General features: G+C 41.3%; 2 protein-coding genes across 5 annotated transcripts in view; both read right to left on the bottom strand.

Annotated features, from left to right (window-relative positions):
* Positions 1 to 26,037, bottom strand: part of PMP22 (peripheral myelin protein 22) — a 423,464-nt gene that overhangs the window by 38,805 nt on the left and 358,622 nt on the right. The window lies entirely within an intron of this gene.
* Positions 2,908 to 25,916, bottom strand: TEKT3 (tektin 3). 4 transcript variants are annotated; one of them, XM_063453369.1, is made up of 9 exons: positions 25,838 to 25,882; positions 25,387 to 25,431; positions 22,374 to 22,982; positions 10,911 to 10,994; positions 8,800 to 8,870; positions 7,749 to 7,892; positions 7,400 to 7,622; positions 5,286 to 5,440; positions 2,908 to 3,193 (listed from the first exon to the last, which is right to left on the bottom strand). In XM_063453369.1, the coding sequence occupies exons 3-9, from the start codon at positions 22,950 to 22,952 to the stop codon at positions 2,977 to 2,979; spliced, it is 1,473 nt and encodes a 490-aa protein (XP_063309439.1). In that variant the 5' UTR covers positions 22,953 to 22,982; positions 25,387 to 25,431; positions 25,838 to 25,882; the 3' UTR covers positions 2,908 to 2,976. The 4 variants fall into 4 exon arrangements, with proteins under 4 accessions (XP_063309439.1, XP_063309437.1, XP_063309438.1 ...); XM_063453367.1 differs by lacking the exon at positions 25,387 to 25,431 and having other exon boundaries at positions 25,838 to 25,916; XM_063453368.1 differs by lacking the exons at positions 25,387 to 25,431; positions 25,838 to 25,882 and adding an exon at positions 25,604 to 25,784.

Here is a 26,037-nt window from a genome sequence, read left to right as displayed (position 1 = left end):
AAAATCATTCATTTGTTCTCCCCCCCCCCCCCCTACTGAACATCTCAATAATGAATAACATTAAATAGAAAATAATGATATATTTTGGGCAGTGCTATAAATTGTATCTGTGTGCCAACTGAAACTCACATTTATGGAGCCCCTCACATTTGGAGGTTTTTATCTGCTGAAGCATTTTTCCTTTGAAATTGTATGCTTAATATTCAGTGTTTGAGAAACACAACGTGAACTGTATTCTGGGGTGGCCGTTGTACTGTGCATTGTGTATGGTTGTGGTGCGCCCCGCATTTTAATGCCGTGTCAATATTAGGACCATATGTGTGAATTTTTATAAGGGGGATTAAACTGCTATGCCATATAGTTAAATCCCAAAATACTTGAGGGGTGTAAATGCCAAAAAAATGCATATTAACCAAAAGAAAGTCAAGTGTGTATTGTATATTAGTTTCATTAAACATTTTGTGATTGCTGGGAGGTCTTTATCCCACAAGGACAGCATAAACAGAGGGTCCAACAATACTCAACCCCAATTAATTCTACCCATCCTTTTCATAGATTGGCCAGATCTCTCAGGCACCATGGTACTCCTCCATTCGTTCTCTAAATATCATCGTTTGTACTAATTTGCAAAACTATTTTTCTGCGATAAATGCGAGAAATTCGGGTCTAAGAATTATGTGTAGTAAAAAAAAAATGTTTTACTATACATAGGGCACAAATATTATTTATTGTGGATTGTTCATTTAATACTGCCATCTATATACGTCAAATCAAGAAACCGAAAAGGAACTTGGTTACACCACATTGGTGTCATGTGACTTGATTTATTCATCAGCGTAAACTTGGCAATGTTTCAACAGTAAAGTGTCTTCATCACCGATAGGCCAGGCAGGAATATTGTAAAGGGTTAAAAGAAGCCAGGAAACGTTGTGGTGATAATTCATGTGATAGGAAGGGTACATTCACTGACAAAGTATTGGCCCGCAGTATTATTCTTCGTTCCCTTGTCACATGTGTTGGTGTCTTGTGTGTGCGGTGAAAAAAAAAAAAAAGCAAAATGTTTGATTTGTGTAACTTTTTCAGGAAACCAATTCAATCTTGGTATTCCGTTCATAATGATGCGCTAACTGCTAGACCAGTTGTTCTTAACTTCATATTGCAAAGATGTAAATGCAATAGTTTTACAGGCTATTCCTTAATTGCAACAACATACATTCAACAGAAACCCTTCAGTGGACACTTCCTAGTGTCAGAGAGGGTTTTAGCAGTGATGCTTCAGTAAATGCTGTGGTCAGTTGCCTGGGATCTGATAGTTTTCCATTGGCTACAGGACAACCAGTGGCGACAGGACCGAAGCACCCAAACCGCTTCATTGAGATGAAGTGGTCTGAATGGTTTTAGTAGTCCTCTAATTATAGTCCTCTAATTAAAAAAGATACAATGAACCAATCAGGTTGTAAATATGACTTAATGCCTATTCATGCAAAAGATAAAACATGGTCTAATACTGTGATTTGGTTTCTATAGGTCCATTCCATCAGACCTGTCCTGACACTGTATAACAATGCCAATAAACCATTTCCGAGTTTTTCCAAAACACGTTTGCATTGGGAAGTCTTTTGGGAAGTAAGAAACGATTTATACTCTTACGGAATTTGGGTTACTTGAGGACACATTGAAGGTTGAATGATATTTGTATTTTGTATACTAGTGCACCGTATCTTCCTACCCAAGAGTCCTGCTGGTATGGACATCATCTTTTGAATACCAATTCTTCTAACAATATCACACTGGTGATGTTGCTTTTCCATATCCTAGCGGACGTATTGGCCAAAAAGGTTGAGAGAAAAAGGACCCTGATTTAATTGAGATTATAGGGGTGTGCCTTTCCCTTACGTGCACACCTATAAACTCAATTAAATCAGGGTCCTGTGTTTCATTTTAAATATAGCAGATATTTGCACAGAACAATAACGTGTTTTCATAACTCCTTCCATATTGCTGTTACAAGATTTTTTGTATTGAACAAACTGGAATTTATATATTTTACGTGGCTATCTAGTGCTGAACACGAGGAATGGGCACCATTGTTGTAGCATCTATTAAAATGATATATTTTTTGTAACTTTTCATTCTAATTAATTGCTCAGTGATTTTTCATTATTTTAAGAGATAAATCATACACACTTTTAATGCCAAATGGTCAATAGCTTCTGCTTCCGGGATAACTCTGTAACTGTAGCAGACTTACATTTATTCCATTTATAGGAGAATTTTCACATCCCAGGATTATTAATCTTGTATTTACATATCCCTATGTTTTTATAATATGAATTAGAGAAATCTACATCTCATTATCCCTCAACTGTGTGCCTCAATCTTAGCTTCCTGCCAGTCATTGTTACATTATTGTTGTTTAGTTTTGTTTTGTTTTGTTTGTTTGTTTATTTGTTTGTCGTTTTGTTTTTGCATATATTTAAAGTGATCTTGTAGGATCAGGGGTTCATTAAAAAGTGATTAGGGGAATCTTAACACTTTACCGGACTCCCCTAGACAACGTGAGGGAGTGTGTGGGCTAAATCTAAAATACCATTAAGTCTATTTGATAATAACATCAGAGTGTTACTTTTAGTGTTGTTACGGAGTGTAGGAATTTGGCCGATGAAGGAGCAGTAGTCCAGACTCAAGCACACAGACATTATTACTGGTTTATCCATTGTGATTAAACTGAGATCCTATCTGGAGTGGTTTAGTTTTAGGCTGGCATCGTGTCACACACAGTGAGGAATAAATCACATTTTTGCATAAAATATTATTAATTTTTAATATAATCTCTGCATGACTATAATTTAGAGTTTTGCGTGTAAAAACCACACATTGTAAAAGCACAACACAGGTGAGTGAATACCAGGTGGGAGTGATGAATTTATTTGTCTTAGATTAGCACTCTTTTACCAGTCAACCACCCAAGACGGTTTATGTGTAGCCCACCAGCCGAGGTGTGCTGGGGAAACTCTTCCTCATGCCCATACATTTCTCCTGGTCAATAAAAAGAGAGTTTGCCTTGATAGACAGGTCATGTTCGAGGTTCGCTTTAGTGTGGACCAGCATCTGCAGAGTGTCCTCAGCCTCCCGGAGACGTTGCTGCAAAGCCTGAATGGTGTCATCGATCTCTTGGACCTCGTGGAAGAGCCTGAGAAGGAGAGGTATGAGGGAGAAAAGAATTCATAAAGTGGTAAACATCGTCCATTTTCAAATACTGACACCAGCTCTGCTTAGACACGGCTGATGGCAAAGCACAGCTGGTCTTTTGGAAGGTCATGCAAGGTCATTTACAAGCATATTCTGTATTAGTATTATCTATTTATGTGCGCCCTTCATACTGACAGTAAAAAAATATAACAATAAAAAGAGCTTGAAATGGATACAAAGATTAGGAATGGGATTTGCATAGTAAGACTAAGTCTAAATAGAGGTTGTGTTAAACCATGTAACCTATAAATATTAACAGGGCTCTGTATCTCTGTAAGGAAGGAGGATTCAATGTATACTATGGAGATATTTGCAAGGTCTCCATAAAGGAGCGTTATTCACCAAATTGTAGTTATATGAAAACAAATTACCGTAGCCCCATTTATGCTAAATTACCCCATATTAGCCGTGACAATACTGAGTTGCAGGATTTTTTCAGTTTGCCAGTGTTGGTCAACATTTGAAAATTGTGTTTCAATTCATTACTATTCAGTGTTTGGTCAATAAACCCTAATTAAAAAATGTTGGCGCAATTTATTCATTCTGTTTTGTTTGTTATTGTTTTGTTGCTTCTGTCACTATAAAATTGGTGTTCTTCTGAAAAGGAAATTTCTGCGAAAATTGGTGGGTTAGCTATAACTATCACTTTTTAGATCGCTTTCAGAACAAAAATTATTTGGCGCAATTTATTAAATCTGTTTGTTTTTTGTTTGTTTGTTTGTTTTATCTGTTGCTTCCATCACTTTAAATTTGGCCTTCTACTGAAAAGAAGATCACTTTTAGAAGACTTTACTAAATATAAACAAAATAACAGCATTTAAAGGAACACTATAGTCACCTAAATTACTTTAGCTAAATAAAGCAGTTTTAGTGTATAGACCATTCCCCTGCAATTTCACTGCTCAATTCACTGTCATTTAGGAGTTAAATCCCTTTGTTTCTGTTTATGCAGCCCTAGCCACACCTCCCCTGGCTATGATTGACAGAGCCTGCATGAAAAAAAACTGGTTTCACTTTCAGACAGATGTAATTTACCTAAATAATTGTATCTCAATCTCTAAATTGAACTTTAATCACATACAGGAGGCTCTTGCAGGGTCTAGCAAGCTATTAACATAGCAGGGGATAAGAAAATCTTAATTAAACAGAACTTGCAATAAATAAAGCCTAAATAGGGCTCTCTTTACAGGAAGTGTTTATGGAAGGCTGTGCAAGTCACATGCAGGGAGGTGTGACTAGGGTTCATAAACAAAGGGATTTAACTCCTAAATGGCAGAGGATTTAGCAGTGAGGCTGCAGGGAAATGATCTATACACCAAAACGGCTTCATTAAAGGGACACTCCAGGCACCCAGACCACTTCTGCTCATTGGAGTGGTCTGGGTGCCAACTCCCACTACCCTTAACCCTGCAAGTGTAATTATTGCAGTTTTTTTAAACCTCCACCGTCGCTCTATTCCCCATAGGGAAGCATTGAAATTCATTTTCAATGCTTTCCTATGGGGTGCGCTAATGTGCAGGAGGAGGAGGAGGAAGGGAGGAGGAAGCAGCGACGTGGGACCTGTCGCTGCCTCTGGTAAGTCACTGAAGGGGTTTTCACCCCTTCAGTAACTGGGGATTGGGGGGTGGGAGGGAGAGGGACCCTCCAGTGCCAGGAAAACAGATCATTTTCCTGGCACTGGAGTTTCCCTTTAAGCTAAAGTTGTTCAGGTGACTATAGTGTCCCTTTAACAAATACTTTTCAGAACACTTTTATAAATATTCCATTACGTATTATAAATGCAGTGAAAGTCTATTAAAATGTTCCCTATGACTTGGTCTAGCAAGGCATCAAATAATTTACACATATACTTGTGAAAGATTTGTTTTTTTTCCCCTCATTTAATATTATTATTATTATTATTATTTTATTATTTATATAGCGCCAGCAAAATTCCATAGCGCTGTACAATGGGATATATGGTCTTATTTTTGTCTTATTAAATATATCACAAATAACTAATAACCCCATCAAGCCAATAACGGCAGCCTTACCGCATCTGTGCAATATCACGGCATAGCTCGATATTAGGGCGTCTGGTGCGCTCATCCAAGCGAGTCTGCGCTACTTTCATAGGAGCCATTTTATCCTTGATGGCCTTTTTGATGGATTCTATTGCCATTTCTGTTTGAAAGATTTCTTGCAGTGTCTACAGCAGGATAAGAGGAAGTAATATTCTATAATATTCGCAATTCTAGATGTTATTATTCTTCAAAGCATTAAATTATTTTCCTTCCCTATCCTGCCTCTTTTGCTGCCCATCTGTCTTTTTCTCACTGCCATATTGCCAAAGAATGCCCTTCTCCCTCCCGAACCATTGTGCCCTTCTCCTTCCTCCACTCTGCCAATGTATGACTTTCTCTATCCTCCAACTGACCCCTGTATGCCCTTCTCCCTTGTCCATCTGACACCAGTATGTCCCCCCTTGTCCATTCAGTCACGGTATGACCTTCTCTCTCCTAAATCCAGCTCTACATCAGTCATTTTTGTCCTTTGATCCTTTTCCCACCTGTCTTCTTCTCTCCTGCATCCTGCTGGTCTTTGTCTCCTATACTGGTTGTCTGACCTTCTCTCTCCTGCACTTTGTCCTTAATCTTTCTAAATTTACCACCAATTCACCACAAATTGTGGGCACCCAAATCCACCCACAGAGTCCATCCAGAGTCCACCCACAAGGATGCAGTGTGTGTGTGTGTAGTGAATGCAGTGTGTGTGTAGTGAATGCAGTGTGTGTGTAGTGAATGAAACGTGTGCATGTAGTGAATGAAGTGTGTGCATGTAGTGGATGCAGTGTGTGCGTGTAGTGGATGCAGTGTGTGTGTGTAGTGAATAAAGTGTGTGTGTGTGTGTGTAGCGGGTGCAGTGTGTGTATAGTGGATGTGGAGGATGTGTATAGTGGATGCGTATAGTGTATGCAGTGTGTGCGTGTAATAGATGCAGAGTATGTGTGTAGTGGATGCTATGTGTCTAGTGAATGCAGTATGTGTTTGTGTAGTGGATGCAGTGTGTGTAGTGGATACCTTGTGTTTTTAGTGGATGCAGTGTGTGTAGTCGATGCTATGTGTATAGTGAATGCAGAGTGTGTTAGTGTAGTGGATGCAGTGTATATTTGTGTAGTAGATGTAATGTGAGTGAATATGTGGAGTAGGATAGGTGCTGCATTTTTATTTATTTATTTTTTAATGTAATTTTACTCCCCCCGCCCCTTCCATGCCTCTTACCTGAGTCAGGGCGGGGGTACATTACACTCTCTGGTAGCCCGGTGGCTTTGGGCAGGCTGCCAGGTGCTGTATAGTGCAGAGAGGGCCTAGCAAACATCCTCGTCTGCTTCTGGCAGCTTCTCTCTCCAACTCTTGCTGGGGTTTTCTGGGCCCCTCTCTTCATTATACAGACAGCCAGGGGCCCATCACATATATATGGCGTTAACACATTGGATATTTGCAACCCAGGCCTCATACAGCCGTATTGTCTGTACCCCCCTGATGGCGGCCCTGATTATAATCAAGCACTAAATAAAAATGAAACTTTATATTGGAATAAATATTGCACCAATAGCTTCATGCAATTAGGTTTGACAGTGTGGGTTAATGAAAATCTAGCTCCTGGGACACATTTCCTGCAAACTTTAATACTTTTGGCACAGAATGTGTTTGGGAATTCATAACCTTTCTCCTGTTTGACTGGCGAACCCGGCATGGTTTGCCTTGTAAGCTTTGTGGGTGGTTCTCTCTATATTTAAGACAAATATTTTTTTTTCCATTTATAGGAATGTTCAACAGGCATTTTGTACCATTGAAGAACTCATGTTCCACTGTCTTGTATGTTACGACTGAGCAAAATGGTGGTTAGCAGGTATCTGAAGACCTTCACTGGTTCGAAATTAAAAGAATCAGCTGTAAGAATGTAGTGAACATTTAGACCAGAGCTGGGTGAAAGGTATATTCCCAGATGAACTATAACTGCCATTATGTTTTGCCAGTCTTTAGAATGTTCAAGTATCATGGAGGTTGCAGTACTATAACAACCGGGCATCTACCGTTTGCTTAACCCTGATTTAGACAGTTGGTTCAAATTGTAGCTTAAAGGGATTTTATTCCCAGGCCCATACCTTTGCTAGGTGACTCTGCAGCTTGTTCTTGGCATCAGCCGTCTCCGAAATGCGATTAGTGAACATGACGTTGACCTGATTGAACTGACTCCACATCTCATTGGATGTGACATTGAGAAGGTTCTCCACATCTTCTCTGAGCTTAGCGGAGGCTGCGCGTTCACTCTGTGACCTCAAGATGTTATCATCACTAAACTTTGCCCACGACTCTGGAATTGAAATTCTGAAGGAAACAGAAGACTGAATATTAAACAAAATCCATGTTTCATCTGTTCAGTAACAGATTGAAAGCTACCTGGTGCCTCGTCCTTCATCCCAATAATTTAGATATTAACGGCAGTCCACTTACGTGGCATCAACGCGTTCCACGCCTCGGTAATATCCTATGCCTTCAGAGGTATTCCGCAGATTCTGGCACTTCTCGTCGATGCGGTGGGCTGCATGTTTGTCACTGATATCTCTCTCCAGCTCGTGCTGGGCCGCTCTGTTAGAACTAGAAGAAAGTAGATTGAGAGATGGTCATATAGACGGTAAGTGACTATAACTGCAATAGACTTAGCTGTATTATTAGTAGGCTGTCTCAGAGAGGTCTGAGACAGGGTTCAGAGTACAATGAATATACTTGACCAAAATTGGCCACGGTCACCATCTATACTAGAAGAGAAGCTCCGAACTGATAACCTGCCTAGAGCACTTTGCAATCCTACTACGTGCCTGGTAACATCCAGAAATACATAGAAAAAAGGAATGCTAGGGCAGGTTTAACAAAGTATTGGAGAACATTGGCCAATCAAGAGCCCAGCCCTGTCCTTCTATCCTTCTACCTGAACTTTATAGATAAAATGCTTAACAATATACTGTGCTTTTCAACAGGACTTAACACTTCTTTAAACCTTCCCACATCAACATGCAGAACGATGCATTGGGGTTTATTCTAAAACTGTGCCAGGACAGTTCGGCCATGAACCTCCTTCTATGGAGGACCACGAGTGGTCGGTCACAACTGTCCCTCCTTCTACACTGTGTTGAGATGCCCAGAGCAGCAGTGAATACACAGTCTTAAACAGCCTGCATTTGAAAGTCTGATCAGGATAGCTCTACACAAAGTCATGTTTTTATCAGAAAACACAATTGGAAAGTGAACACTTTGTGCGTTCGTACTCAAATGTTCTAAATGAGGCTTATGGGCTTTCAAATGTACAACCAAGTAGAAAGTGGAAAACACCCAGAATACGTTGAATATATATACAAAATATTGAACAACCTGAGATAGGATAAAATCCGTAAATATGATCTGTATAACTCTGTATAACTCAAATGTACAACTCTATTTTGAAGTCCCAGGTCTGTCCGGTGTGAATGGTAATATACATGAAGTAAAATCGAAATAAATGCCTTACGCAAGCTGTGCCACTGTCTTTTCCAGGTGCCTCTTCATTCTCTCTTGACAGGATTTGATGCAGTCTACCTCCTAATGGATGCAGAAGGAAGAGAACGCTTAAATAGACACTCCAGGCACTAACACAACTTTAATGCATTTGATAGGTTTTGGCCTCATTAATATGCTGATTTTTTTTTTTTTTTATGTGCTCAAAAGAATTATGTTTTGGTGTCCATAAGTCCATTTGCCTATCTCCTTATCCACACCGCCTCATTTTCAGAAACACTGCATATACAGAAATTAACTCTTCAGCTGCCGGAGGTGTCATTGGGATATCATCAGCCTGCCCGGAATTAGAGTTGCTGTGCTGACTAATGTCAATTCTGTGCATAATTCTATGCACAGAACTGTAATCATTGACTGAGAGTGGTCAGCTGACTCTGTCAGCCAATGAATGCCTGGCAGGACCAGTGACTGGCTGTGCAGAAGTTGGATGTACTTCACAGCCAACCAAAGAGAAGACATGACTTGTCTATTGATACTCTGCATTTCCGGCACCTCAATCTCGGTTAGTTAACCGATATACGTTTACCTGGTAACAGTCTTTTATATGTTCCATGCTTCTTACGATGCATTTTGTTATTCACAGCCACTCCAAGGACTGGTGAAATGATCTTCTGCCTCTGTTATGCTATTCTACCTATCTTTATCAATTTCTTACTCATAGGTAGGAAATTGTCGACACTCGAGTTGTTGTGGAATACATCTCCCACAAAGCTCTCACAGCCATGATGCTGGCAATGCATCCTGGAAGATGTAGTCCACATCTGGAGTGCCAAAAGATGCCTACCTCTGTTCCTACCTATACTCCTTAAAGGACCACTATAGTGCCAGGAAAACAAACTCGTTTTCCTGGCACTATAGTGCCCTGAGGGTGCCCCCACCCTCATGGCCCCCCTCCCGCTGGGCTGAAGTTGGGGGAAGGGGTTAAACACTTACCTTTCTCCAGCGCCGGGCTTCCTCGGCGCTGGGGACTCTCCTCCTCCTTTGGCTGTCATCGGCTGAATGCGCATGCGCGGCATGAGCCGCACGCGCATTTAGTCAGTCCATAGGAAAGCATTCTCAATGCTTTCCTATGGACGCTGGCGTCTTCTCACTGTGAAAATCACGGAGAGAAGCGCAGAAGCGTCTCTAGCGGCTGTCAATGAGACAGCCACTAGAGGCTGGATTAACCCATATGTAAACATAGCAGTTTCTCTGAGGCAGGGTTAACCCTAGAGGGACCTGGCACCCAGACCACTTCATTAAACTGAAGTGGTCTGGGTGCCTATAGTGGTCCTTTAAGCTTTGATCTTACAATATCCTGACACTCTCTACTACTTCACAGCTGTCCCAGTAAAAATAACCAAAACACTGATTACCTCACCTATGCTAAAGCCGGTCCAGTGTGGTATTTAGGCCTGTTTGGTCACAGGAGGACAGGTTTGGATTAAGAAACTGACACAGAAACACATTGCTAATCCAGCCGTAGTAACTGTCAACAGTGGGTGCTTTCCACTTGCTGAGCGGGCCGCGTGCGCCGACTGTAATGAACAGTCGAGAAACACACAGTGTATAATGAATTAATTAATTAATTAAAGAGCGGCGTGAGTATGCTCTTGAAGGGGAAATAAGAGCCCCAAATAGTTTTAGGCTCCCATTGGCCTGCGTCATTCGAGCGCCCCCATGCACGCACATTTTGAAAGCGCAGGCATGACGTGGACCAATCGTAGATAGCATGTTATTTGGGCCTGTATACTGTGGTTTCTGTCCCAGTAACCTTTAGTGTGTTCCATAATCTATTGTGTTGTATTCTTGTATTGACCTTGTTTTTTTCTGACTCTGTATTTATCTTTAACCCTTTCCTTTCTTGTTTGCCTTTCTGACTGATTGCCGTGTTCCTGACTACAGCTAATTCTCGTTTTCACTGTCTCTCTGTCACCCGGCCTTCGGCTTGTTACTGAGTATGCTTTTTCTCTGTCTAATATTAAGTCTGAGCAATTTAAGGCCCGGTTATATGTTATTTCTCTGTCTTGTCCCTTGACGTACTGAACTCTGCGTGTTGGGGTATTACACCGTGACAAGAATCACCTGTAGGAGTTGTTTCTCCACGTCATCGTGTACAAGGTCTATTGACATTCGCTTCTCGCGGTGATACAGACATTCCTGAGCAACCTGCAAGTCAAGCAACACCGTAAATCACTCTCCTTCATAAAGTCATAAAAATAACCATAAACTTTTATTATCCATTCAGATGTCCCTGGCAGAGTCACATAATAATAGAAATCATGAAAGAATGCCAAAACAGTTTGTATATTATTCATTTTACTAATAGCAGAAAAGAGTGATAAGGGAAGTGATACATAATTAGTGGAAGGGATGATGGGGAAAGTTAGGATGAAGTGATAATAAGGATAGTTTACCGGTAAAGATGGGGGGTGCTCAAGTAAAGGATACCACGTAAACTGGAGAGAGGATAAGGCAAATTATACATATTTAAAGGGAAAGATGGGAAGGGAACAATACAGATTAGGATGGAGGGCAGATTAGGTAAAGTGCACAGGTTAGGATGGAGGGCAGATTAGGTAAAGTGCACAGGTTAGGATGGAGGGAAGATTAGGTAAAGTGCACAGGTTAGGATGGAGGGCAGATTAGGTAAAGTGCACAGGTTAGGATGGAGGGCAGATTAGGTAAAGTATACAGATTAGGATGGAGGGAAGATTAGGTAAAGTGCACAGGTTAGGATGGAGGGCAGATTAGGTAAAGTGCACAGGTTAGGATGGAGGGAAGATTAGGTAAAGTGCACAGGTTAGGATGGAGGGCAGATTAGGTAAAGTATACAGATTAGGATGGAGGGCAGATTAGGTAAAGTGCACAGGTTAGGATGGAGGGCAGATTAGGTAAAGTATACAGATTAGGATGGAGGGCAGATTAGGTAAAGTGCACAGGTTAGGATGGAGGGGCAGATTAGGTAAAGTGCACAGGTTAGGATGGAGGGCAAATTAGGTAAAGTGCACAGGTTAGGATGGAGGGCAGATTAGGTAAAGTGCACAAGTTAGGATGGAGGGAAGATTAGGTAAAGTGCACAGGTTAGGATGGAGGGCAGATTAGGTAAAGTGCACAGGTTAGGATGGAGGGCAGATTAGGTAAAGTATACAGATTAGGATGGAGGGCAGATTAGGTAAAGTGCACAGGTTAGGATGGAGGGCAGATTAGGTAAAGTATACAGATTAGGATGGAGGGCAGATTAGGTAAAGTGCACAGGTTAGGATGGAGGGCAGATTAGGTAAAGTGCACAGATTAGGATGGAGGGCAGATTAGGTAAAGTATACAGATTAGGATGGAGGGCAGATTAGGTAAAGTGCACAGGTTAGGATGGAGGGCAAATTAGGTAAAGTGCACAGGTTAGGATGGAGGGAAGATTAGGTAAAGTGCACAGGTTAGGATGGAGGGCAGATTAGGTAAAGTGCACAGGTTAGGATGGAGGGCAGATTAGGTAAAGTATACAGATTAGGATGGAGGGCAGATTAGGTAAAGTGCACAGGTTAGGATGGAGGGCAGATTAGGTAAAGTATACAGATTAGGATGGAGGGCAGATTAGGTAAAGTGCACAGGTTAGGATGGAGGGCAGATTAGGTAAAGTGCACAGGTTAGGATGGAGGGCAAATTAGGTAAAGTGCACAGGTTAGGATGGAGGGCAGATTAGGTAAAGTGCACAAGTTAGGATGGAGGGAAGATTAGGTAAAGTGCACAGGTTAGGATGGAGGGCAGATTAGGTAAAGTGCACAGGTTAGGATGGAGGGCAGATTAGGTAAAGTATACAGATTAGGATGGAGGGCAGATTAGGTAAAGTGCACAGGTTAGGATGGAGGGCAAATTAGGTAAAGTGCACAGGTTAGGATGGAGGGCAGATTAGGTAAAGTGCACAGGTTAGGATGGAGGGAAGATTAGGTAAAGTGCACAGGTTAGGATGGAGGGCAGATTAGGTAAAGTGCACAGGTTAGGATGGAGGGCAGATTAGGTAAAGTATACAGATTAGGATGGAGGGCAGATTAGGTAAAGTGCACAGGTTAGGATGGAGGGCAGATTAGGTAAAGTATACAGATTAGGATGGAGGGCAGATTAGGTAAAGTGCACAGGTTAGGATGGAGGGCAGATTAGGTAAAGTGCACAGGTTAGGATGGAGGGCAAATTAGGTAAAGTGCACAGGTTAGGATGGAGGGCAGATTAGGTAAAGTGCACAAGTTAGGATGGAGGGAAGATTAGGTAAAGTGCACAGGTTAGGATGGAGGGCAGATTAGGTAAAGTGCACAGGTTAGGATGGAGGGCAGATTAGGTAAAGTATACAGATTAGGATGGAGGGCAGATTAGGTAAAGTGCACAGGTTAGGATGGAGGGCAGATTAGGTAAAGTGCACAGGTTAGGATGGAGGGCAGATTAGGTAAAGTATACAGATTAGGATGGAGGGCAGATTAGGTAAAGTGCACAGGTTAGGATGGAGGGCAGATTAGGTAAAGTGCACAGATTAGGATGGAGGGCAGATTAGGTAAAGTATACAGATTAGGATGGAGGGCAGATTAGGTAAAGTGCACAGGTTAGGATGGAGGGCAGATTAGGTAAAGTGTACAGATTAGGATGGAGGGCAAATTAGGTAAAGTGCACAGGTTAGGATGGAGAGCAGATTAGGTAAAGTATACAGATTAGGATGGAGGGCAGATTAGGTAAAGTATACAGATTAGGATGGAGGGCAGATTAGGTAAAGTGCACAGGTTAGGATGGAGGGCAGATTAGGTAAAGTGTACAGATTAGGATGGAGGGCAGATTAGGTAAGGTATACAGATTAGGATGGAGGGCAGATTAGGTAAAGTGCACAGGTTAGGATGGAGGGCAGATTAGGTAAAGTGCACAGATTAGGATGGAGGGCAAATTAGGTAAAGTGCACAGGTTAGGATGGAGGGCAGATTAGGTAAAGTGTACAGATTAGGGTGGAGGGCAGATTAGGTAAAGTGCACAGGTTAGGATGGAGGGCAGATTAGGTAAAGTGTACAGATTAGGATGGAGGGCAAATTAGGTAAAGTGCACAGGTTAGGATGGAGAGCAGATTAGGTAAAGTATACAGATTAGGATGGAGGGCAGATTAGGTAAAGTATACAGATTAGGATGGAGGGCAGATTAGGTAAAGTGCACAGGTTAGGATGGAGGGCAGATTAGGTAAAGTGTACAGATTAGGATGGAGGGCAGATTAGGTAAGGTATACAGATTAGGATGGAGGGCAGATTAGGTAAAGTGCACAGGTTAGGATGGAGGGCAGATTAGGTAAAGTGCACAGATTAGGATGGAGGGCAAATTAGGTAAAGTGCACAGGTTAGGATGGAGGGCAGATTAGGTAAAGTGTACAGATTAGGGTGGAGGGCAGATTAGGTAAAGGGCACAGGTTAGGATGGAGGGCAGATTAGGTAAAGTGCACAGGTTAGGATGGAGGGCAGATTAGGTAAAGTTCACAGGTTAGGATGGAGGGCAGATTAGGTAAAGTATACAGAATAGGATGGAGGGCAGATTAGGTAAAGTGTACAGATTAGGATGGAGGGCAGATTAGGTAACGTGTACAGGTTAGGATGGAGGGCAGATTAGGTAAAGTATACAGTTTAGGATGGAGGGCAGATTAGGTAAAGTGCACAGATTAGGATGGAGTGTAGATTAGGTAAAGTGTACAGATTAGGATGGAGGGCACTTTAGGTAAAGTATACAGATTAGGATGGAGGGTAGATTAGGTAAAGTGTACAGGTTAGGATGGAGGGCAAATTAGGTAAAGTGTACAGATTAGGATGGAGGTCACTTTAGGTAAAGTATACAGATTAGGATGGAGGGCAGATTAGGTAAAGTATACAGTTTAGGATGGAGGGCAGATTAGGTAAAGTGCACAGATTAGGATGGAGTGTAGATTAGGTAAAGTGTACAGATTAGGATGGAGGGCACTTTAGGTAAAGTATACAGATTAGGATGGAGGGTAGATTAGGTAAAGTGTACAGGTTAGGATGGAGGGCAAATTAGGTAAAGTGTACAGATTAGGATGGAGGTCACTTTAGGTAAAGTATACAGATTAGGATGGAGGGCAAATTAGGTAAAGTGTACAGATTAGGATGGAGGGCAGATTAGGTAAAGTATACAGATTAGGATGGAGGGTAGATTAGGTAAAGTGCACAGGTTAGGATGGAGGGTAGATCAGGTAAAGTGTACAGATTAGGATGGAGGACACTTTAGGTAAAGTATACAGATTAGGATGGAGGGTAGATTAGGAAAAGTGTACAGGTTAGGATGGAGGGCAAATTAGGTAAAGTGCACAGGTTAGGATGGAGGGCAGATTAGGTAAAGTGTACAGATTAGGATGGAGGGCACTTTAAGTAAAGTATACAGATTAGGATGGAGGGCAGATTAGGTAAAGTGTACAGATAAGGATGGAGGGCAGATTAGGCAAAGTGTACAGATTAGGATGGAGGGCAGATTAGGTAAAGTGTACAGATAAGGATGGAGGGCAGATTAGGTAAAGTGTACAGGTTAGGATGGAGGGTAGATTAGGTTAAATTTACAGATTAGGATGGAGGGCATTTTAGGTAAAGTATACAGATTAGGATGGAGGGCAGATTAGGTAAAGTGTACAGATAAGGATGGAGGCAGATTAGGTAAAGTGTACAGGTTAGGATGGAGGGTAGATTAGGTTAAGTGTACAGATTAGGATGGAGGGCATTTTAGGTAAAGTGTACAGATTAGGATGGAGGGCAGATTATGTAATTTACTCAGGTTAAGACTGTGGAATGATAAGGGTGGAAGGCAGATAACAGAGAGGAAACCGGTTAATTGAGAGCTAAAGCGGTTAAGTACTATAGCTAATCGAGTCACTGTTGCAACATACCACAACTTGCAATGTGTAACAAAGGACAGATCTCTGGACAGTGAAATGTCCATGTGATATAATGTTATAAAGAGAACTCCTCAGCACATTGTATGCACTGTTTGTAGCAACCATTGTCTGTGTCTGTGCCTGGGGTGTGTTGCAGAGGATATCTTGGCTACAATGTATACACGGGATATAAAGCTGAATCAGGCTTGAGCTGTGTGATTGAAATCCAAGAAGGCTTACCTCATTAATGATGTCCTTTAATCAAGGATACTAATTGTGCTGCTTAATGCTGTCATAAGACAGTCAAATAATTATTAAGTAACACAATACATCTCAAATAATCAGACAACATGCAGACCTATACCTATATTTTACACTACTAACATAGTTACTCGTGGAAACCAGAAAGACATGGAAATACAATCACAAATATTTACTGTATAGATCATGCCAATGCAGTCTAATTGCTAAATTCTCTGATATTTAGGACACAGAAGCATACACAGGAGGCTTCTGCAGGGTCTTCCAGGCTATTAACAGAGTAGGAGATAAGACATTCATTAAACAGACTGTGCAATAAACAAAGTTTAAACATCAGATGTCTCTTTACAGGAAATGTGTAGGGAGACAATGTAGGTCACATGCACAAGAGGTGTGGCTCAGGCTGCATAAATAAAGTGATCTAAATCCTAAATAACAGAGAAATCAGAAGTGAGATTGCATGGGCACGATCTATATACTAAAAATGCTCCATTACGCTATTTTTTTTTCATGGTGCTTATAGTGTCCCTTTAATTCTAAAAAAAAAGAATTATGACATACTGGAATAGTGGGCGAAGAAGTCCTTGCCCAAATAAAATTACAATCTAAAGGGATGAGGGATAAATATACAAATGATCTGTATATACCCAAGGATGGGAGTAGTGTTTGGGAGAAGGGGGCAGAGTAGATGGGTGAAGGTATATGAAGGTTTTAGGGAATGAGAACTGATAGGCTTCTCTAAACCAGTGTGGTTTTAGGGATGTATTTTATTTTTTAGATATCTCTAAGCAGCAGTCTGTGCATACAATTGCTGTGTTGTCTTCATTTATTATGGTAGGGGATAATAATATGTTTAATGTATAATAAATTCTTCGCTTCACCATAAAACCAGCATCTGGTGTCTATGGATCTTCACATTAAAAAGAAAGATACTCTGTCTGAAGAGGTTTTTGATTTAATAAATAAATGTCTTTAATATAGGCCTAGGTGCAGTTTTCTCTTTGTTTTGAGTGGGGTTTTTTGGGGAGGGGACTAGGGGTAGGAAGCAAAGCAGGATATTTAGTGCTATAACAGATAACGTAATTGTCACTGGATTCAAATTGGATTTTGTTCAGTCTTTTGAGGCACAATTTGAAACTGATTTACGTGGAGAAGGAATAAGTAAACAGTTTAATCCGAGAATTTGTTCAGCCTGAATGACTATGTAACTTTATAATTTTTACATGACAGATCACTTAATTACACCTATTAAATCAGATTACAGGTACTGTAATGGAAAACATCAGAATACCTGGGTGTAAAGGAAGAGGGATTAGCTGGAGAGAAATACATAGGCACTGATACTGTTTTCTAGATCATGTGTAAGACCTCATCTCCAATACTGAGGAAGATTTACAAATGGAATGCTAATGGAGTTGTAGACGCATGGAGTGGCCTTCAGCAGAAATGGCATTGCAGGTTAAGATCGTAAAAAGACATGGAATAGCTACACTGCTGTTCTGGGCAGGACACTAACTGATGAATAAACCATGGTCTTTTAGTTGGTTTGTATATGCTATTACTATCAGAAATAATAGGGGATTATGGTTTATGATACATGTCTCCAACACAAGCCAAAGTACTCCTATATGACAGGGTTGGGTAACAAATATCCCTCCCATCTCTTCTATATTGTTCACTGCCTTTTATGAGAAAAGCCAGTGTAATGCAGCTGTTAAGACACCGCAACTAGCTGTAACGCAGACAGCCACCAGAGGCGCTTCCTATGGTGGACCTCCAATGCACCAACTCTCTCCACAGACATACATTGAGCACTATGGAGAAGAATTAGATTGGCTGAGATCATCATATCTGGCTGGAGAGATAGCTCAGGGGGCTAATGCATCATTAGTAGAATCTGTTCAACCCTTGGGTTGTAGCTTCAAAAACCGGCAGGGTGTACTCAGCCCTTCATCCTTCTGAGGTAGGTAAAATTCATACTTTTACATTGGGTAATAGTAACAACCCCTGGATGTTGGGCTAAGGTAACATCTCCAGGACGTACTTAAAAACCAGAGTAATCTGAATGTACCTTTCCTGGTTAAATACTTTGTTATTTTTATCATCTCTGATGGGGAGGTGAAGTAACGGTTAAAAGTGCTACATATTTAAATGTTGCAGGGGCCCCAATAATCTAACCTTAGTCTAATGTTAGAGATATATGTTTTTTATTTCTATTCCATAGGGGATACTGACAAAACCTTGATCATTGGTGAGCCCTGAGCACTGGGGTTCGAACCACTGAGCGAGCACATAGGATAGCAAAGGATTATGGGAAGTTTAGATTCATCCCAACCAGAGAGCTAGCTGTTGGCTCCTGTATCGACTCTAATTTAAATTTTTTGAAATAGGTGTACATATACCTGATAGATTCTTTTAACTCTTAACATGCCAGAGAAAAGTGCATTCCATGCGGGTTGTCAGTTAAAGTGTTAAATTGTGCATTATTCCAATCTTTCTTTAAGATCACGTTTATTCCTGTGCTGACTGTTTTACTCCTCGAGTCAGGGACAGAGGGCCCACGCTGGAATCAGATGACTCATATTAAGGTCCTGGATTGCTTATCTGCCATTAAGGATACACCCTTTCAGAGAATGAATGTGACCGAGATCATAGGTATCCATTCTCTACGTGCATGCCTTTCTGACTGTACATGTGTCATTGATGATCTCTTGCCTTCTTATAATTCAATTCAAAGTCCACATTTGTATGACTAGCCCTATGAAGGCAATAAATCTAACGAGGGTCAGTTACCATTCAGTATACGTGCAAACTGTCTCAGGTTTCCAAAAACATTCCTTTGCTCTAGCTCCTTGCTCCATCATTCATTGGCACAGTAACTGTTTAATCTCATTGAAGTAGTTATAGTGCCTGGAGGACACATGACACCATCCTTTCATTCAACATTAAACCTTTATTATAGGTTTAATGCTAAACTAGAGTCCCCAGCAACCCATCTCCTTTGTGCTCTGGGCTAATGAGGAATTGACTGAGTGATTGGCTGAGACTGTCAGCTGAGTGCACAGCTCCCATTGCTGTTGTGAATTGGTATGGCTAAAAGGAAGTGTGTAATCAGTGACTTAGTCACACCTCCAGTGGGGGCTGGGCTATGGGAAGCCAGTGAGCCTTACTTAGTGTTAAACTGCTTGAATATGGTTTAACACCGAATGGAGGGACAGCGCGAAAGGACTCCAGGAACTTTACAACTATTTTAATGAGATGAAATTGTTATAGTGCCTTCCTTTAAAGTGACTCTGCCCTCAGAACATACATATTAAGCATTTCATAAAGACAGACTCTTTAAGTAATACTCATGTTGACTCAGTGGCAAAACACCAGGGGTCGGTAAAGAGCGACCAGTCCTTCAGTGTTCTGCCTGTCAGGAGGGCCCATTAGCTGGCTGTTTGGCCATCACAGGGCCCACGCAGAGACAGGCAGCTATGTACTATAGCAGAGCAATCACCTACTTACCCCGACAACACATGCCTACTCTGCCAAAATATAGTGAGTACGGAAAGGGGTTAAGCATGGGCAGCGAGGGAGCTCTTCCTTCATTGCACCCTGGTGCACCCTGCGGTGATGCCGGTAGCCGGGTTATGATGTCACTTTGGCCCCGGCAACATTAAACAGCCCGTGAGTGAAAAGTGCAGCAAGTACATGAAGATCAGAGCAGTCCCACACTGGACCCCAGGGAAAAGCAGAGAGAGCCCACACCAGCTTTCCCAAAGGCATGGTGGACTTATATAATATATATATATATATATATATATTATATATTATATAATATAATTATAAATAACATTTTTGTGAGTGTGTGTGAGAGAATGTGTATGTGTGTGAGTATGCCAGTATCAGTGAGTGTGTGTATGTCAATGAGTGTGTGTGTGTGTCAGCATGTGTGTGTATGTCAGTACGTGTGTGTGTCTATTAATGAGTGTGTGTCTTTCAGTGTGTCTGTCAGTGATATATATATACCAATAAAAAAAGGTATTATATAATATATATTAAATAAGATACTAATTTTATCTGTTATTTTACATCTATGTCACTGGACTAATATGGCTATGACTGCAATCCCTACTCTCTCTCTCTCTCTCTCTCTCTCTCTCCTATATATGTATACACACTTCACAGTTCCATATCACACTCAGCAAACTAACACTGTCACACTCAGCCAACTAACACAGTCACACTCAGCCAACTAACACAGTCACACTCAGCCAACCCCTGCACAATCCCACTCAGGTGTACTACATAGGGGGAGCAATAGGTGGCCCCTCTTTGATTCTCACACAAAGGCCCAGGGATTCCTAGTTATGACTCGAGTTGCTGGAATTTCATTTAAATGATTAGTCAAGAAAAATAAAAATCTCCATCTCAGTCGTACTCCGAGTGCTTATTTCACTTTCAGTTTAGTTATTTGAATTTTTAGTTTAGTAAATATCCCTGCTGATATACAGTCTGACCAGTGATACTTATTTCACCTTTAGTTTAGTTATTTGAATTTTTAGTTTAGTAAGTAACCCCACTGATATACAGTCTGACCAGTGATGCTTATCTCACCTATATTACATTCATACTGTGTCCATAGATTCACATGTTTTATGTATTTATTGGGGTACGGGGTTATAGGTTATGACCCTCAGGGAAAATGTTCCTCAAAGGTTTTTATGCGGTTGCATTTAGCATCTGAGTGAGATAACGTTTGATGAGGTATTATACACAACATCTTATCTTTAGAGTGCTATTTGAACAAATTAATCGAGAAATTCTTATTGTAAGCTAGAAGCTTAGTGTCAGCAAAATCAGACCTTTTGTAGGAGGACAGGGGACCAATGAGCTTTCAGGGCCTAACATCCAGCACTCGAGGAGTTAAACATTAGCTAAACCTGAACTAAAGTGTTTTAATTGGAACATTGCCAAAGATAGAGGTTAAAGGAGCCAGATATTAGCAGGACTATAAACTGTTTGACATACGTGCAGTTATTGCAGTGGACAGGCTAAAGATACCCCTGTGTATTATACAGGTAGTAGAAATAACATCTATTACTCATCTGCCAATTCAGTCCAATTAAAACCAAACTCTAAGCACCATAATTACTATAGGTTACTGAAGTGGCTGGGATTCAAAGAGTCTAAAAGCCATCTTCGGCACCCACTGCATAATACAGCTGTCCAGTTTGGGCAGAGTTAGTGGAAGTGGGTGCGGGAAGTTTAATCAAAAAGATTTTTTAAAACTTCTTGCATCACTATGATTAGTTATTGTAGAAATAATGATAATACTGTGCCTATAATATTTAGAGGTAGTTGCTATATAAAAATCAGATTATTAAAATACTCAATTCGTTTTAACCCTTCAAACATTCCTGTTTTTTTTAGAAACGGCAATGCTTACATAGCAGGGTTAAATCCACCTCTGGTGGTTGTCTTCCTGACAGCCACTAGAGGTACATCCTTCTCCAGATTTAGTCAAATTCAGTCTGAGAATCCAATGCCGCATTTCATTGGAGGAGTGTGGCATATGGCTGTGCATGCACTCTCCAATCCAAAGCTCCTCTATGAGATTCATTGGATTGGACAAGCTCACAGGTGACATCAACATGCCTCTCACCTGTCCCGCTTTTGGCGGGACAGTCCTGATTTTGAAGTGCTGTCCTGCTTTAGTTCCCTCGTGTCCTGCATCTGTAGACTCCAGGGAACGTTCCCCGGGCAGCACAGCTCAGACGCATCACTAGACACACTTGCACTGTGGAGTGGGTACTAGGACCATTCAGGGAGTGCATCAATCACTGCATGGTCCTGATAAAACAGTTTTGTTGATGATACGGACCATTTTTTCGGTGGCCCACCCATTGTGGGCAATGCTAATGACACGACACGTTAATGGTGATGCCCCCTCAGGACTCCACACATGCGTCCCAACTTGCGGAGGCAAGAAGTTAGGAGATATACATCAACATGCTTGCTGCTATCACTGATGGCATAGCTGGAGCCTGCAGCCGAGGAGTCCCGGCGCAAGTCATTTTTTGGGGGCAAAGGGGGCTGGACAGAAGAAAACCTATAGTCTCAAAATAATAACCAATAAGCACATTAAACAATACAAGTATCACAAAATATCATCAGTTCTTCAGTTTAACACACGTCAGGTTTGAGCCTCAGCCTCAGTCCTTTCCTCCATATAAATCTATATAGTATGTATATTGTGTATGGTGTCTTTTTAGAAGGGAATGAGCAGCATAGATTGGGCACAGTTTCCTAGATGTAGATGAAATGTTGTATTGCAGAGATGATTTCTAATTTACTTCCTCCATCCCACCACCTTCAACCCATTGGAAAGTAACGTTAAGGAAGTATACCTGAAGAGGACCTTCCGTCTCTGCCAGAGCTCTCTCCAATCGTCTCTTGACTTCAGACAACGCGTTTGTTTCACCAATCATTTGATCGATTTCATGAATGATTTCTGATTTCCAAAACGTAATATCATTGACCCGTACTCCCAAGTCCTTACTGGTGTCACTCTGAAATTTTCGCGTTTTCTGTTCCTTCTCTTGAATAAGTCGGCTGGTGTCAAGGCGTAACCTCTCCGCACTGCGCCTGGAAGACTCTGATTCCCTGTAGTTCTGTTGATTGGATTTGTACCAGTCGTCCGGGGAATATCTGGTAAAAAGTGCTGTTCTGTTTCCTGGGAATGGATGGATCTGGGCTGGGCTTAACCCTGGAGCGCTCTTGGAGAGTGACGCAAGGGTGGGGGTGACAGACGCCACTTTGTAATATGTGCTTGGGCGCCAAGGTAGACTCATGCTATGGCTAAGGGAATAGTTTGGGTAACGGTTCTTGTAACTTGAGGCCATGGTGGAAATAGCTGGTAGAAAATTAGTAGGGGTTGGTCTGGGTCTGGCATAGGTTGCTGTCACTGTTGATCCTAAAAGATCCATGTTCGTTGATCAGCATGTAACACAAGAATCCTATTTAAAAAACAGACAAAAAACATAGGATAAGTTGTAATACAGATCAACCCTCCTCCTGTGTTGGTTTAGTGTGGTTACCATGGTGGTATCAGGTTATCATCTTTAGCTGCACACAATTTAAAAGGTCACTAATGAGTAGAGACAATTAAATACTAATTGTGATGTACTTTTGTCTCAATCAAAGTTAAAATAAAAATAAATCCTAGCCTTTAAAAAAGGTTTGTTTATAATTATATTCAAGATAATTCAAACATTCCTACAGGGCACCCAAACACTGTGGACAATAAATGAACCCAAGTGAAAAAATAGGTTTGAAGTTATTTGCAAGCATTCTGATGTTGTTTAGTCATAGGTACCCTATACATTTATAGCACCCCAAAATCTAGCCGCACAGACAGTAAATTGTAGCAAAATGCGTAGGAACCCACAACGGCTTCTACGACATGTTACTGATTGCTTTTCATTCACACCGAGGCAAATAGTAGTGTATATTATCTTTGTGAGCAATGAGACATCCTCTATTGTAAGCGATACCTACAATTATGCACAGATAAAAAGGAATGTCGGCACTATTTCATGGCGATAATGAGTGATCCTGTTTCTATGCAGTTTCAGTTTATTCTCTCTAGGGCTGCAGTGAATGCCACACACGAGGCTTCCTCTACTTACAGTGCTCAGACGTGCACAGAGATACCCGCTGATAATTAATCTCAATGATAAACAATCTTATCTCTTACAAACATGTACTTAATGTCTTTGCAACACTTACATATGATGACACGCACTTCTATGGGTATCCATGCATTCTATGCTTCAAAGATACATAATACAGCATTTTGGCTCAATTACAGTCTCCACCAGGGCTGCCCATATAGAGGCCCCTAGGGCCATTTACCTACACAGTTCATGCAATCCTGCTTTTGCTGTTAGTTGAAATATCTTATAAATTGTAAACACCGAAACAGACAGGGTTTTTACTAAAGCATGAATTACCAGGAGTTTAAAGTAAATTTCAAAAATAGCCAAATTACAAAAAATCTTCTATGTTAGCCAAAATGGGCTAAATTGACTTGGAATTTTCAACAGTTTACAATTTACTGAAAGAGTAAACAGTGCGATAATGTGACCTGACAACCAATTAGGTAGTGTGTACATTTCACATGTCACCATGGAAACATATATTTGTTTATAATTTAGCTAATAACGAAATACTGTGGTTTTGTTCATAAAAGCAACAATTATAGCAAATATTTCTATAAGGGAGTTATAGAGTCCACAAGATCTTAAAGATGAGAACTCCCTAACTCCCTAACAGTAACTAACCCTAAACTTAAATCACGAGGTGCAATGCTACAGCTATTGCCATTATAACATATTATCCAGTCTGTACTACTGGTCATTATGATAATTGGCAATATAATGCTGCAGTGTTTTAATGTGGCGGTATTAAAAAGTTTCACAATTAATGATGTCGACTTTTTAAATCCAACATTTAAATGTTGTATTTTTTTCTTAAGTAAATCCCCAATCTCAATTCCATAAATAACCCTTTCTTAGTTCACCATAATAAATAAATTAACCTTTCTTAGTGCACCATTATCCTCACTGCCCGGGCAAAAAAAAAAAAAAATCAATATATAAGGAATAGTCAAGGTCTTGTGCTATAAAGAACAGAATTAGATATTCGGTACAAATTCAATTAGAAAATAAATACATTTGTCACATTCTTTGCATTGAGGTAGAAGATAAAAATAATAGGGTATACAGAGATATTGGATTTTAGGTGGCAGCAGCATAATTTAATTATTGATTTTGGTTACATGGAGTAGGTTGCATGTAGGTAGATAGAGGTTTTTTAATTCACCTGCAGGCGTAAAATTAGTTGCTGGGACTTACAGAGAATTAGACATGTATTGGGTTGGACCTCACCAAGGAAAGTGCTGGTGTGTGACCCAACCTCAGATAATGGATTATGACTGGACTGAAACTCATGTACCTTTGTACTGCATGTTGGTAGCCAGTGGTAGATTGCAGAGGCTGAGAATTACCTGCAGGTAGATAGGTGGTGAGAAATGACTCATATATCTGTAGGTATATAAGTGTTGGTCTGGAATAACTGCAGGCAGATAGTGTCTGGTATAAGTCTAATATGTCAGCAGCTAGATGGGTGCTGGACCAGGACACCTGCATATAGGTAGACAGGTGCTATGACTGTAAAAGTGCAAAGTGTGAGACTTGAAGGTAGGTAGACTGAAATACGGGACAGGGATTCACCTGCAGATAGATAGAGGAGATGCAGAGGTTAAATTAATCTGCAGGTAGTTAGACAGAAATGGAGAGTTAGGACTCACCTGCAGGCAGCAATATCTGCTGCTAGATATTAAGGAATGGAGGCAAGGACTCACCTGCAGGTAGTCAAGAATGGGTAGCAGGCACTCACCTGCAGCTAGACAGAGGTAGTAGGCAGAGTAGGTAGACAGGGATGGGGTCAGGAACTCACCTGCAGGTAGGTAGACAGGGATGGGGAGCAGGGACTCAACCGGCAGATAGGTAGTCAGTGTTGGGGAGCAAGGACTAACCTGCAGGTAGGTAGCCAGGGATAGGGAGAAAGGACTCACCTGCAGGTAGGTAGTCAGTGTTGGGGAGCAGGGACTCACCTGCAGGTAGGTAGTCAGTGTTGGGGAGCAGGGACTCACCTGCAGGTAGGTAGTCAGTGTTGGGGAGCAGGGACTCACCTACAGGTAGGTAGTCAGTGTTGGGGAGCAAGGACTCACCTGCAGGTAGGTAGTCAGTGTTGGGGAGCAAGGACTCATCTGCAGGTAGGTAGTCAGTGTTGGGGAGCAGGGACTCACCTGCAGGTAGGTAGTCAGTGTTGGGGAGCAGGGTGACCCTGTGTGTTGTGGATTATGACACCAGCCCGGAGCATCCCTGCACCCAGTGAAAAATTAAACATTCCACGCCTTCCTGACTTGACGAGCAGGCTCGGCAGCCAATCGGGGAGCGGCATTGCGGTCCATGCCGGCCAGCCGACTAATAGTGAGGGGGGGGCGGG

This window comes from Pelobates fuscus, chromosome 5 (genome assembly GCF_036172605.1).
Source record: "Pelobates fuscus isolate aPelFus1 chromosome 5, aPelFus1.pri, whole genome shotgun sequence".
NCBI classification, from domain to species: Eukaryota; Metazoa; Chordata; class Amphibia; order Anura; family Pelobatidae; genus Pelobates; species Pelobates fuscus.
This window is presented reverse-complemented; position numbering and strand designations above follow the sequence as displayed.

What these genes read in the sequence shown, in the direction of transcription:
- TEKT3 (XM_063453367.1), bottom strand. Translation starts at nt 22,952, where the DNA reads ATGGATCTTTTAGGATCAACAGTGACAGCAACCTATGCCAGACCCAGA. An exon ending in AAGACAGTGGCACAGCTTGC is followed by an intron (nt 7,893 to 8,799) that starts GTAAGGCATTTA and finishes ACTTTCTTCTAG; the next exon opens with TTCTAACAGAGCGGCCCAGC. An exon ending in CGTGATATTGCACAGATGCG is followed by an intron (nt 3,194 to 5,285) that starts GTAAGGCTGCCG and finishes TCTCCTTCTCAG; the next exon opens with GCTCTTCCACGAGGTCCAAG.